The sequence below is a fragment of the Vanessa atalanta genome, chromosome 17 (genome assembly GCF_905147765.1).
Source record: "Vanessa atalanta chromosome 17, ilVanAtal1.2, whole genome shotgun sequence".
NCBI classification, from domain to species: domain Eukaryota; kingdom Metazoa; phylum Arthropoda; class Insecta; order Lepidoptera; family Nymphalidae; genus Vanessa; species Vanessa atalanta.
In genome coordinates, this window is record NC_061887.1 from 7,941,671 (window position 1) to 7,954,874 (window position 13,204).

Consider the following 13,204-nt stretch of genomic DNA (forward strand, 5'->3'; position numbering starts at 1 on the left):
GCGATTACTCTAATGGCTTGCTCAAGTATTTATTTGTCACATCAAATAGAAATCTTTCAAAATAATAAAAAACAACACCTAAAACTTGAATTTTATGTCTGAGAAGATTTGTTTATTAATTATTTGTTAGGAAATAAATTAGAAGTCTTATAAATGCTCGAAAAAAATAATTTTGAATGAAATTTGAAAAATTGATTTTTAAATAAAATTTCAGTTATTCATTTTAATAAATTTACTAACAAAAAATTTTTACAAAGAAATAATAACAATCGAAAAACACAAGCTAATAAATATAATACTAAATGTTTCAAAATATCACAATTTTGCCTAAACTTTTATTGCAGGGTAGTAGAATTTCTTTACGCGCTTTAGTTGGTGGTTATTAGTTAGGCTGTTGCTGAACGACATTTGGAACTTTAAATTCGATTCCCTCAAGTGTTTCAACAATTTCTTCTTCACCCTGAGAATCATTTTCATCAACTTCTTCAGGATTTTCCTCATCTTCTGGCTGGGATTGATTTCCGGCTGGATGTTTGTGTTTATTTGGAATTTTATTGCTGTTCTCGCTTTCATTATTTGATTGTTGAGCGTTGTCGTTTTCGTTGTCGCCTCTGTGTGGGGGAGGCTCAAGATTCACAGCCTCTCCTTCACTATCGGGGGCTAAGTCGGATTGGTTCTCATCTTCACCATCGTTTATAGCTATATCAGCATCATCATCGTCGTATTGATTGTCATCTAGTATGTGATGAATAATATTAAGGGCATCTATGATTTCTTCTAAAGGTTTTTGTGGCAACGCATTTAAAATTTTTTTAATAAGTTCATAACGGCTTTGATCATTTTGGAGCTCTCTTACGTTCTCGGGTGTTGGTTCCCAGTGTCTGAAAATTATTGGAGGTCCATCTCGGAGCGGTTTATTTGACAGAGGGAAAGCAGACACCGCGACGAAGAGTGTAATCGCTATGAGAAGCTTCATCTTATCTGTAAATAAAAAAAATAACAAATTATAAAATACATATATTATAAAAAACTTGTATCGCAAATGTATCAGTAATAAAAATATTATAATACATAAGAAAATTATTATTAAATAGTGAAAACTTTAATCAAGTATTACAAAATCTCATTACCTGTTAAATGTCTGTCCCGTCTGGTTAAACGACAATAAATCAATAACAAATGTTTCATATTTATATTACATTTAAAGTGTTTTATTATCATGATAACAAAAGCTTATCACAGATTGTGTTTTACCCGCGTATATTTCTTAATAATCAATGCAATAGCTTAAAGGGGTTATTAATTAAAAGAAGTACTTGAAAATATATGGGAAATATCTGACCACATTTCGAATTTAACCGGCAGTTTGACAATTTATATAAATTACAATTTGATAATTACTGTGCTAATTATCAAATTCAACATGAATTACAAGTCATCATAAGATAACTTATATAACCAATTAGTCTGCAATGGTAGGTAATAATAACCCACTTCCCGAATTCACATAGTTGTTATCTAAAAAAACGAACCCTCTGTCTGTTCAAATGCGGTAAACTCAAAACCGAATTTAAACAATTTGACCCAAATCCGCTTTTGAGTTTGATCATATGGTTTTCAACAAAGGATGGGGTGATTCATGATGTAAGTTAAAGTGTGTAAGTGTAAACGTAAAAGATTACATTATGAAGTGTAAATTAGCTGGAATATGATGATGGTTGTTAAAGTTTTTTCAAAAAATCAACCAACTTGGTGGAGTTTAAGTTAATAGAGTTATATTATCTACAATATATAGTTTCCGCTCTAGAAGCCGGAATAAGTAGCTGGAGTATAGGTATGTAACGCTATATTTTAACATCATATTAGAAAATCCGGCAAATGTCACGTCTGTAATACTTACTAATAGTCATACCGTGAGTTGTATCGAAGTAGATGTGTAGCTGTGCCATACAAAAAAGTGGATAGGATAAAAATCTTCTCCATTAAAGCTCAGGGTAGCAGGCAATCGCCGCGCCTTTTTTCTATATGAGTGCTTTTCGTCGCATAGGTACTATTCAGGACCGGACCGTAAGTTTAGGGGGCCCTGGGCTAATACTACTTAGGAGCCCACTTAAGACATATCTGAACGTAGACTTGATTTAAATTAATTGAATGGGTTTGATTAATTGCCGGACTCGCAGGGCTGCAAACCATACGATCTGTTTAATAATAAAGTAATGGATACTTTCGCATTATTGTCTATTTTTGACTTTGACTTGACTTAGCTGGAGCCCCTTTGAATCCACGAGGCCCTGGACTGAAGCCCAAAAAGCCATATGGTAGATCCGGCCCTGGTACTATTACCGAATTGTCGCTGCAAGAAAGATGCAGCATCCGCTGGATCAGACCGTCACGTCGCACGGCAGTTGCGCATGGTTTCTATCGTTGACTATATATTATATTTCATATATATTTTTAATATTTAAACTTAATACTGTAAAACTATCAATTCTAACTAATATTATATGTTAAAATTAATTTGTTTATTTATTTTCTTTCGGCATCATCAAGTAATCTAGATTACACGTCCTTTTCTGTACTAATGTAGAAAAACGTAGGACATAGGACCTTACAGGTCATTGGGAGCGGAAACTTTTATTGTATAAAGTAATAATAAGATAGTTAAATATTAATGTAAGGTCATCCACTTCAGAAAGTTATTAATAAACATTAAAATAACCCAAGTAGAATAATGAATCATTTGGAAATGATAATAATAGTTGAGTGGTGTATTTTAAGTGGATGATCGAGTTAGTATTATAGGGATTTTCCGATAAATATGTTTATTGTTACCATTTTTCAAGCTATTTATCCGTACCTAAAATACTTAAAAACTTGAAAAAATCCGGTTTTAATTTGGTTACTCTATGGACCACTTTTTTTTAAATGACAATGATCAAAATCATAGTTTTGTTAGGTAAAGGTAAGATTTTATTATATTATATATATTTTATTTGTATAAAGATACAATATATACTTTAATTAATTACGTAGCGTTAGATTTAAACTAGGGGCACTCAGGGTTCCCTTAGCGGTAAATTTTCGGGGCGGCAAAATGAGAAGGAAGAATAAAAAATTTTGTTTTTTCTTTTCTTTTAAAATATGAATAATTAAAAAATATGTTATAAAATTTTTGCTATGAATGTCGCTTTATTAATTTAATTATTATATATAGAAAATTTATCTACTTTTTGCAGAATTGCGACTGGCATTTTTTCCAATTGGCCTAGGGGCAGCGTTAAGTTTGAATTCGGCACTGTAATGGTACAGTACAGTGCAGTACAGTACAGTAAATACCGTTAGAAAGTGAAATATGTAATTAAAACATTAAAAAAAACAATGTTTATTTAAGTAATAATTATTATTATTGGAATAAAGTACAATTTCTATAATTCGAAACCAACATTATTTAAATTTATTTAGATTATCTCTTCCGTTACACCAAATTACCGCTATATATATTTGGCAATATAAAAATAATGAATACATTAGATTCGAGATTTTCAATCGTTCTATCTAATGTATATAAATTATATTAACTTAGTTTTTTAGCCAGAATGCTCTATGATAATATATTTTTCTTTACATTCAATAATGGAAAATTAAAAACTCTGTGGCCTGACCCCTCTAAATGTCACTTTTTAATGTATACGTTAATTTTCGCTAGTATTCTAAATTTTGTGTTAATATAGTTAACACTACGTATATTTCATTTAAAACATATCAAACGATATAATAATTTTAGTATTCTGGCTAAAAAAATCATCTTATCTAAATTGGAATACATTTTCTAATACATAATACGTATCTTAGAACAAAACAGATATAAAAATATAGATGTTTTTAACAAAATTTATCATCTTAAATTAACGTAAATACAAAGAAAATTTAAAGTAATTGTCGCACGAACATTATACCGACAATAAATAATCATAATATCTTTACATGTACGATAATTATTCACCACTTTATGGACATGTGATGGGAGGTTCGTTTATTTTATTTTTTCAGTTTATTTATGAATTAAAACTTGTGCATTAAAGCAAAGCTGTGAAAATATAATTATTGTAACAATTACTTCAAACAAAATATATTTAATGTCAGATAAACAATAATTATATATAACCTTAAAATTATTTTTTAATTGGCCAACGTTTGAAACGACGACGTTGCTTCCCACGAAAGTGTCATTATTGCTAATTTACGAGAGCAATTATGGATTAAATTTATGATTTCACTAAGCATTTTTTATTTGAAAATCTAACGATTCATTTCTTCAGTTTACTATTACTGTTAAACATCTAGAAGTGTGATCTTTAATTTAACAGCAGTTAAATAAAATAACATACAAACATACATGTATTTTTCCTTTCTATATATTGATTATTTAATTTCCAGATAAATATAACTAAGGTAATTTCAGTTTTCAATTCTCAAATCTATAAAATTCAGTACCAAAAACGATTGACTGAAATATGTGCAATAATTTGCTAAATATAAAAAAAAAAACATCGTAAAAAAATTACGACCAATCGAGCGAAATCGATTAAATACATAAATATCTCTCCATAAACTTAATTGATATGGAAGTAGCGATAGAAAAAGTTGCTTATGCAAGCAATCAGCGTCGTTTTAGGAGAAACCGCCAAGAATCATCACATCATTCATCATTGAAGACGTAAACGTAAAACAACATAATACAAAACAAAAGGAATCAGACTTGTTATGAACGAATTAATTGTTCTATTATCGAAGACACAGCCTATAGACACACTTGTACAAGAATAGACGCACACATCATTTTTTTTTTAATTCGGAAAAAAAAGTTATTACTTACATTACATCTAGCTTTATCTATGGATAAATATTTTAAGTAGCAGTATTATAGCCCACTAGTTAAAATAATAATGAAAAATGAACCTTATTTCTATCACCGTAAGTTAAACAATTGTTTATATTAATTTTAAAACTTTTAATTTAGTATGCGTCTTTCCTCTTTTTTTTGGTCAGATTTTTTACAATACTTTTGACACCATATTATCTCTTATTTACATTATTACAGAGATCAATTTAAAATACAAATGCGTATGAAGTCCCAAATCATACATTGATTAAAATTAAAACAAAACAATATTGGAAACAAAAGATTTTAAGGCTAGTTCACACCGGATAATATCAGCTTTAATTATGATTGTGATGTTCCAAAACTACTGAATATAATTTTCTTATACATATTGAGCAGTTATAAAGTATCAAAGTCATATTTTTTGATAAAAAATAGTGTATTATTTTATGTTTAAACACTGTTTCCTTATAAATATTAATAATTTGCGTGAAAAAAAAAATTGAAGTCATGGCTGTATGGTTGCATTTTAAATATCCTTTAATAAATAGAAAATGGTTTAATTAAGAGATAACGGAATCGGTACCATCAGCAACAAAAGTAAATAACATTTGTATTTCATATTGCGGCTCAAGCGTATTTAATGCCCTGAACGGTTTCAGTCACAGCTGGCTCTCTAAAGGATATGAGCCATCAGCACGGGGTACATATTCCTATATTTCAGACGCCGGCTTGCTACTAAGAACATCTCTACAGAAAAATCCAATGACTTTTATTGGTCCGACCGGGGGATTCAATTTCGACTTCTCTATAGACATCCCTTTCTTATGCTCATCAATTTACAGGTATAACAAAGTCCAGTCAAGGTCGTTACCGGCGGCAGTAATGTTACTTTATCCTAACTAACTATACATATATTCATTATGTTTATCCTATAGATATATCCGATGTGAACCAGCCAATAAATGGGACGACAGAGTTGAACGATTATAATACGAATTAACATGTCTATCGATTCACTAGCGCCATCTCAAATTTACACCGTTAAAAACAAACGACTCCAACTCATTTGTATCTCGTGTGACTTAATTCCCAAAATTTTGTTATTATTGTCATTCCGAGCCACTGTCGTGTGTTTAATGAAACTGATAAAAATCGCATCATTACGTTTATGATGGTATTTAATTCGTAACAAAGTTCAGCTCATATCTGTCCAATGTGAATGTATAATCTGTATTTAACGGTGCAAAGATAACGGCGAAACATGAGGTGCTAGGGTGGCGTGCGGCGGTGGCGGAGCGGCCGTCGGCGCGCCACTCATTTGATCGCGCGCGCCTCCGGCAGGAACGCGTCCCAGTAACGGATCGCCTGGAATTCAAGAATTATCTTACCAATTACTCATACAACATGCGAGGGTTTTTCTCTTACAAGTATCGTTGTTTTGACATAGATTTGCTTAGCTAAACACTCTTAAAACAATTACAAAAATACGTAGTTATATTTAATAAATAAAAATAATTATAGTACTAAGTGCACTTTTAGGATGACAGACTTATCAGCGGAACATATTTCTATTATAGATCACTTTTTCATTGTACATATATAAATGTATTGTAATTGTATAATATAAATGCGAAAGTAACTCTGTCTGTCTGTCACTTTTTCAAGGCCAAACATTGGAACCGAATTTGATGAAAATTGGCATAAACTTTAATTTTTTTAAGCCTACCGCTTGGCGAACGAGAACTAGTAGACAATAATTAGAGCGCCTAAGAAATATTGTGATTGGTTTTACATTTGGCTAGCCCATAAAAAGGTTTGGGAATACCATGGAAAACTCAATAGGTCACCGATATTTTTTTGGCGTAACTATAATATTATAATTCACCTGTAGGCCTCATCTATCAGCATATTTTAAATGGAGAAATTTGAATTTCTTTGTAGTCGTAATAAAATTCTAAGAACCATTAATAATCTTACAAAGCCAGTGCCTAATTCATAACACATTTATATTTCTTTCTTTATATTTCTTTCTGTGCTTGTCAGTTCACAGGATATGTTTACAAACTATGTAATTCTTTAAAAATTACAACACTATACCACTGAACTACTTATATCCATTTCACGTTCAAAAGGCAATTTTTTTTCAAAATCCATATTAAACATAGATTATTCGAACTCTCGACCAATGAATATTGCGTCAATTTGATGTCAAATATTTATTTGGGTTTTGTCCTGTCGTGTTTCGACTTGACTAGCGAGTATCGTGTGAGTAAGGAGTGACCTGCGCCTCGTGCTGCATGTGGTCGTGCAGGTACCGCAGCAGCGTGGCGCGCAGCTCCGACAGGCGCAGCTCCTCCCAGCGCTCCAGCTCCTTCTTGATGACGCGCGAGATCGAGTCGAACTCCTGCTGGCAGCGCTCCACCTTCGATTCCCACTGAAATATGATAGATATTTTATTCTGATATAAAGATTTAAAAATATATTTATTTATTAATAATAATAATAATAAAACAACAATATACGCAACGAAGTTTTCGGACATTCCATTACTTATTTACGTGGTTTTTCAATGATCTGAGTAATGAATTTACTCTATTCAGTGTTCAGACTGATTTCAATTCCTAGCTTATACTTTGAAGTTATTGCTCATATTACAAATACATTCATATCGTACAGAGAACGACAAAAACTGTAGCGTTCGATATGTATAATAAGACAAACTACGTTTCATAGATTTCATTAGTGCAACACCCAAGCCAACAACTAATCCTAACCCAACTAGGTAAAGATAGTTGCCAACCTTCTGTTACCAGCAATATCAGAGATTGATGGGGCGTGACAAGTGACTACAGCCAATAGATTATATTTATTAATGAACCTCCTCCTTTTTTGAAGTCGGTTAAAAAATAAACATTCTATCGAGGTCGCAAAGGCAATTGTCAGTAACTATCAACATCACCAACCATATCCGCGATGTAATGGACAAGTTGCTACAAAGGGACGACGCTTAAGAGCGTTTATGCCTCATTAGCCGTATTCACGAGGTTTTTAAAGGGATTGTGAACCAAATATTTATCAGTATCATTTACTTAAACAAAAAATAGTGTACAAAAGTTAAGTCTCTTTTTAATATAATCTATTGAAAAAATCCTACATAAACACTACAGATAGATGATTTTTTTTTAATGCATGTTTTTTAAAAAAATGGTATTCCTATATAATTTTCGAGACGAAAAGGAATGAAAACCAGGCCAAATACACAATACGACTTCAAAAAAAGCTTTTTAATTCAATTTTTTTTATTATTATTATTTGTTCAGAATGAAGTACCACGTATTTATCAGATCCGTACCAACTGCCTTAAATAATAAAAAAAGATCTTGGTGTCTTTAATTTCTTGTATTTATTTATGAACTCATAATTTAGTTGTCATTTATAATTAGACTACCAGTGTCTTTAAAGGCTAGGATGGATATTTTTTTTGTAGAATTTTCGTGACATAAAAATGTTGGACTAAATGTTTTGACGGCAAAATTTGATAGTTTAATTTAAACAAGAAATCAAAAGCATACGTTACTTTCAAATACGGAATTTTACGGTTACTTTGAGTGACAATCGATTTTATTATTATTTATTTTATTATTCTACGCAAATTTTTATTTTTTATATATATTAACTGTGTCATGTGTGTATATCCAATTTATTATAATTATTTCAGTAATTTATTACCATTCGTTGGTCATTTTATTTTCTAAGCAATTAAAAATAAAACCCATAGAAAATGTGTACGAAATAAATGATGTAATAGCATGACGCTATATATCGACAGGCTTGACTATAGTAGTTGTGATTATACGCGCATACGCAGTTACACGCACACAAGCTTAAAAGTGACAGAAATTGAGAAGCGACGACTAAACGCTCTTTAAGGGCGACCACCAAAGCTACTACACGAACAGACTACGCCTTCAGCATTATTCCTGGTCGTTGCAAAAGACGGCTTTAATACAATACCGGTTTAGCATCACCGACTTAAACAGCCGCGTATGACGATCTCGATAAGGCAGTGTCATATGTGTTATAAATTTCTAATAGTGAGTCCTGACCCCATTGGATTTCGCGGCAGAACAAAGGATCTTATTTAAATTACGTCTTTTATAGTAAATCCTCTTTGATTAAACATTTTTTAAAACATTTGTAATTGTCATAAATAAGCAAAAAACTGTCTGTTTTCGTAATTGTTCCATTTTTGCCCTAAGGCTATCTATCACAATAATAAATTATGATAGATATATTATTCAGATCAGAATATTGGACTTACAACACCCAGGAAAAGCTTGGTATTATTTTTCTGGAGTCAAAGTTTTTGATTAAATTTATTTAATTATATGAAAAAGTAAATACTTCAATAATTTCGTTAGCAGCCTGCTCCATTTTTTCGGGTCTATTGGCTAGTTCTGCTTTAGCCTTATTTTCTCTTCGTTTCGTTAGCTGCATCTGCGCGTGTTGCCAGTTTTGAAAAACCTGGATGTTCAAAATATACTTTTAATACTAATATAATATAATATTTGTTTTTTATTTATTTTCACGTACAAGAGTAATATTTACACATATATTATTATTCCTAACAGTAAAAAAACATGGCACAATAATTCACCTTAACTCTCTCATGGAAGACATCTTTGATCGCTCCAATCAATCCGAGGTAGTCTTTGATGTGCTCCGTCAGAACGTAGAAGTCAGTGTTTGCCTGCTCATTCCTTAAATGTTCGATCTGTAAAATGTAGTGAGTAGTGAGTGCAGTATGTAGTGAGTTTAAAACAAATTGAAAGACGACCTTTTACACGATCACTACTAGAGTAAAATACAAATAAATTTAGCTATTATTCTTTCAGGAAATATCGTTGTACTAATAAAAAATTTGCACAGCTCAGATACACCGGTATCATATAAAGATAAAAGTAAGAGGGCGTAAATAAGCGGGCGGGCGGCGTTACCTTCTCGTGCAGGTCGGAGAGGTGCGAGAGCGCGCGCGAGAGCGGCGCGTGCGGGTCGGCGGCGGCGGCGGCGGCCACGGCGCGCGCCGCGTCGTGCGCGCGCGCCGCCAGCTCGCGCCGCTCCGTGGCCAGCGCCTCGCACGCGCCGCACAGCCGCCGCAGCCCGCTCTCCAGCGACTCGATGCGCGCGCACCGCTCCTCGAACCACTGTTTTGTATTATTACAAATTATCGAGACGACGAGTCGACTTCCGCGAGGCAATGGAACTGAAATTGCACTAAATACCGGGTCGGACTCGTCCATCTTGTACGTGATCTTGTTGACGGTCTCGCCCACTTTGTTGAACAGACGCAGCATGCCTGCGCTGCTCAGGGCTGACGTACTCGTAGCTTTCGGTAGTTCTGTATCTGAGGGAGTAAAGGTTGGTTAAAAATTAATTTTAAAAAGAAAAAATATTAGGCACGTTTAAAAAAAAATTAAATGCGTATTATAATTATAAAATTAAGGTCGATAAATTAATATCTAGTGATGATGCTATAGATGCAAATCAGAATGATAAATATAAAATTATTCTTACCGGACTCCAAAAACTCTCTGAAGTCAGGGTCAATGCATAGAACGGGGTGCTGTGCGACGCGGTTGAGGAATCTCTCGAGGGCGGCGCGTCTCCGCTCCACGAACTGCGACTGCATTCCCGCTGAGTTTGTGGTGCCGTTAGCGCTTTCCGTGGACGGTGTAGATGTCATCTTTAGTTTTGTTGTTCCTGAAATATATTTACCATTTTAGACCAATAACATTACCTGAGTAAACTAGGTTAGTAATTATTTTTTTAAGAGATATATGCTTTTAAATAAGCGTTTTAAAATGCCCTATGGTATAAAATTCAAAAACACAGTTAAAGATTATATAGTTATTATAAAACTAATGACTTCATAGATGAAAATATAACAATCGACTTCAAGCCATTTCGACCCATGATCTACGGGGTCTCATCACTAACCTTTAAAGCAGGTAGAGCAATTGATTATCTGTTTTGTATGTCTATTTAAGAATTGAATTAAGTCTAAGCTAATATACATATGTGAGCTATATTGAGTCAGATTTGCCGTCCCATCAGGTTACGAGAGTACATTAAACTTTGTATAACAAATTTTAAAAAAATGCCCGTTAAATAAAAATTCATCCATAAAAAAAAACTTACCAACAATACTTTTTTCTGGTGCAGGAGGTATAATTCTGCCTGAACGAAGATACTTTTCACTTAACTTTTCATGGAGACCTAGAAAATCTGAAAATCTTCGTAGCACTGTAAATTCATGTCGACTAAATATTGGCATATTCGTCTTTGTTATAACACGGTAAGCTACATATGAACTCATGCCTTCTCCAATCTTTTGAGGTTCTGTTACCGTTATTATTATATTATTTGCACGCTCTGTTGCTATCTGTAAATTAAAAATTAAAATCTATAAAAGTTAGGCGAACATTAACATTGAATATAAATTGTTCTATTTTAAAAATGACGATTCAGATAATAGTTTATCTTTGTTAAACGCTAATTGTTGTAAAGAATCAAATATACCTATTTATTTTATAGTATTAAATATCACATAAAATATTATCTATTCTTTCAATAAAAAATGATTCAAATTAAACACTTATTAATTTCATCAATCATTATGATTGATGAAATTAATAAGTCTTTAATTTTTTTGTGTTCAATCATTATGATTGATGAAATTAATAAGTGCTTTTCTTCCTGAGCGTATATAACATTAATTTGTATAATCAGTTTGTCATGTTTTTTAAATAGAATATTATTATCATAGTACACTATCTTCGTAAATGATGAGCCTCATATATAATTTAACTGTATACCTAGTATTATAGGTATAAATTTTAAAATAAAAATAATTAAACTGCACATTTTATTGATGTTACAGACATCTTTTAATAAGTATTTATAACCTAGTCAATACAATTTCCTAATCCCAATACAAAACAAAGAGATTGTAATTGATATATTTCTATTTATACTACAAAACTAATCTTTAAAAGTACAATTATAGTTAATTGTACTTTTAAAGGTTCTTACTTCAAAACTAATTTATAATGAATACCACAGTATATATATTATTCATGAACTTGGCCGATGATATTGTGACATTTCAATGTCAAAGTTGTTTGTTTACTACTCCTATTGAAATAGGCTATAAAATATTTATTTTAAAAATATTTAAAATAACTATTAAGTGTAATAATAGCTTAAGTATATATATATATATTCAAATAACTTTAATTAGTATCTAGAAAGATTTACAACAACACAATACAATCTTTGCTTTTCACTATTATAATATATATTTCAAACTAAATAATAAACATACCTCTTCCATAACCGGGCTACTTATCATAGCTGGTGATGATGTTATATCCCCTAAAGTTGCCTTGTCTAAACTATCTTGAGCACCATTAACATCTGGATCTAGACTGACTTCCTAAAACATACCAAGTACACACATTATATTATATATTTTCTAGGTGAATTATCCTTTATTCAAAATTACAAGCAATGATTTGTTTGTTTCTATTTAATTAAGTTTGTACTCTTTAATGTTATTGCATCACATTATTCATAATAATGTAGTCAAGTATACAAAACGAAACATGATGATATTAAACAAGTTGTAAACAAAGTTGTTAGGCTGGTCTGAGATGCAACATCAGTGCATTGAACTAAACTTGATAATACTAGAATATGCATATTCATATAAAAATATGTACTTTATCAAGGTGAACTAACAAACAAGTTTTAATAGCTCACAATACAATCAACGATAAAAGAAATACGTGGTAGGTATTGGTAATCAAATTATCGGGTAATTATTAAAAAATAACTATTTATCACTATCAATTTCAAATTCGTATCTATCAAGGCTGGGATAAATCGTAAAAATTATTGTACACAATGGGGCGTTTAGGGGACGGTAACGCCCCTGGTGAACGCCGGATGGATGCGAGCGAAATAAAACAGATTCCTATAAGATACCTGGACCGCCGAAGCGAAGAGATCTTCTTCATCTCTACTCTCATTGTTGATCTCAACAGTGCTGAAAGGTGCATCGGATGCCTCCGACATGGTGTATAGAAGTTAATAAAAATCCTCAGAAAACTGTAGAATGTTTTAACGCTACTAAATCAATTCTGAAAACAGCGAGATAACTTAACCGAAACGAACCGTGATGGCTTGAATGACATTTCATTTCAACGCAAATGACAGATTCGTCATTCGTACAGATTTATTATTTGTTTGTTTTCCAAA

At 32.0% G+C, this 13,204-nt stretch overlaps 2 protein-coding genes and 1 long non-coding RNA gene across 3 annotated transcripts; 1 reads left to right on the top strand and 2 right to left on the bottom strand.

Annotated features, from left to right (window-relative positions):
- Nucleotides 1-79: 79 nt before the first annotated feature.
- On the bottom strand, nt 80-1,176 carry LOC125070532 (aspartic and glutamic acid-rich protein). The gene is made up of 2 exons (XM_047680432.1): nt 1,131-1,176; nt 80-981 (listed from the first exon to the last, which is right to left on the bottom strand). The coding sequence occupies exon 2, from the start codon at nt 974-976 to the stop codon at nt 383-385; it is 594 nt and encodes a 197-aa protein (XP_047536388.1). The 5' UTR covers nt 977-981; nt 1,131-1,176; the 3' UTR covers nt 80-382.
- Nucleotides 1,177-2,820: 1,644 nt separating this feature from the next.
- On the top strand, nt 2,821-3,438 carry LOC125070185. Its single transcript, XR_007119872.1, has 2 exons — nt 2,821-2,962; nt 3,237-3,438. It is a non-coding gene; the product is annotated as an uncharacterized LOC125070185 (long non-coding RNA).
- A 1,537-nt stretch (nt 3,439-4,975) lies between these two features.
- Nucleotides 4,976-13,133, bottom strand: LOC125070184 (sorting nexin-2). Its single transcript, XM_047679915.1, has 10 exons — nt 12,932-13,133; nt 12,270-12,380; nt 11,084-11,327; nt 10,460-10,645; nt 10,168-10,289; nt 9,883-10,089; nt 9,543-9,659; nt 9,290-9,409; nt 7,167-7,319; nt 4,976-6,250 (listed from the first exon to the last, which is right to left on the bottom strand). Exons 1-10 carry the CDS (start codon nt 13,019-13,021, stop codon nt 6,200-6,202), a joined length of 1,401 nt encoding a protein of 466 aa, XP_047535871.1. The 5' UTR covers nt 13,022-13,133; the 3' UTR covers nt 4,976-6,199.
- Nucleotides 13,134-13,204: the final 71 nt, after the last annotated feature.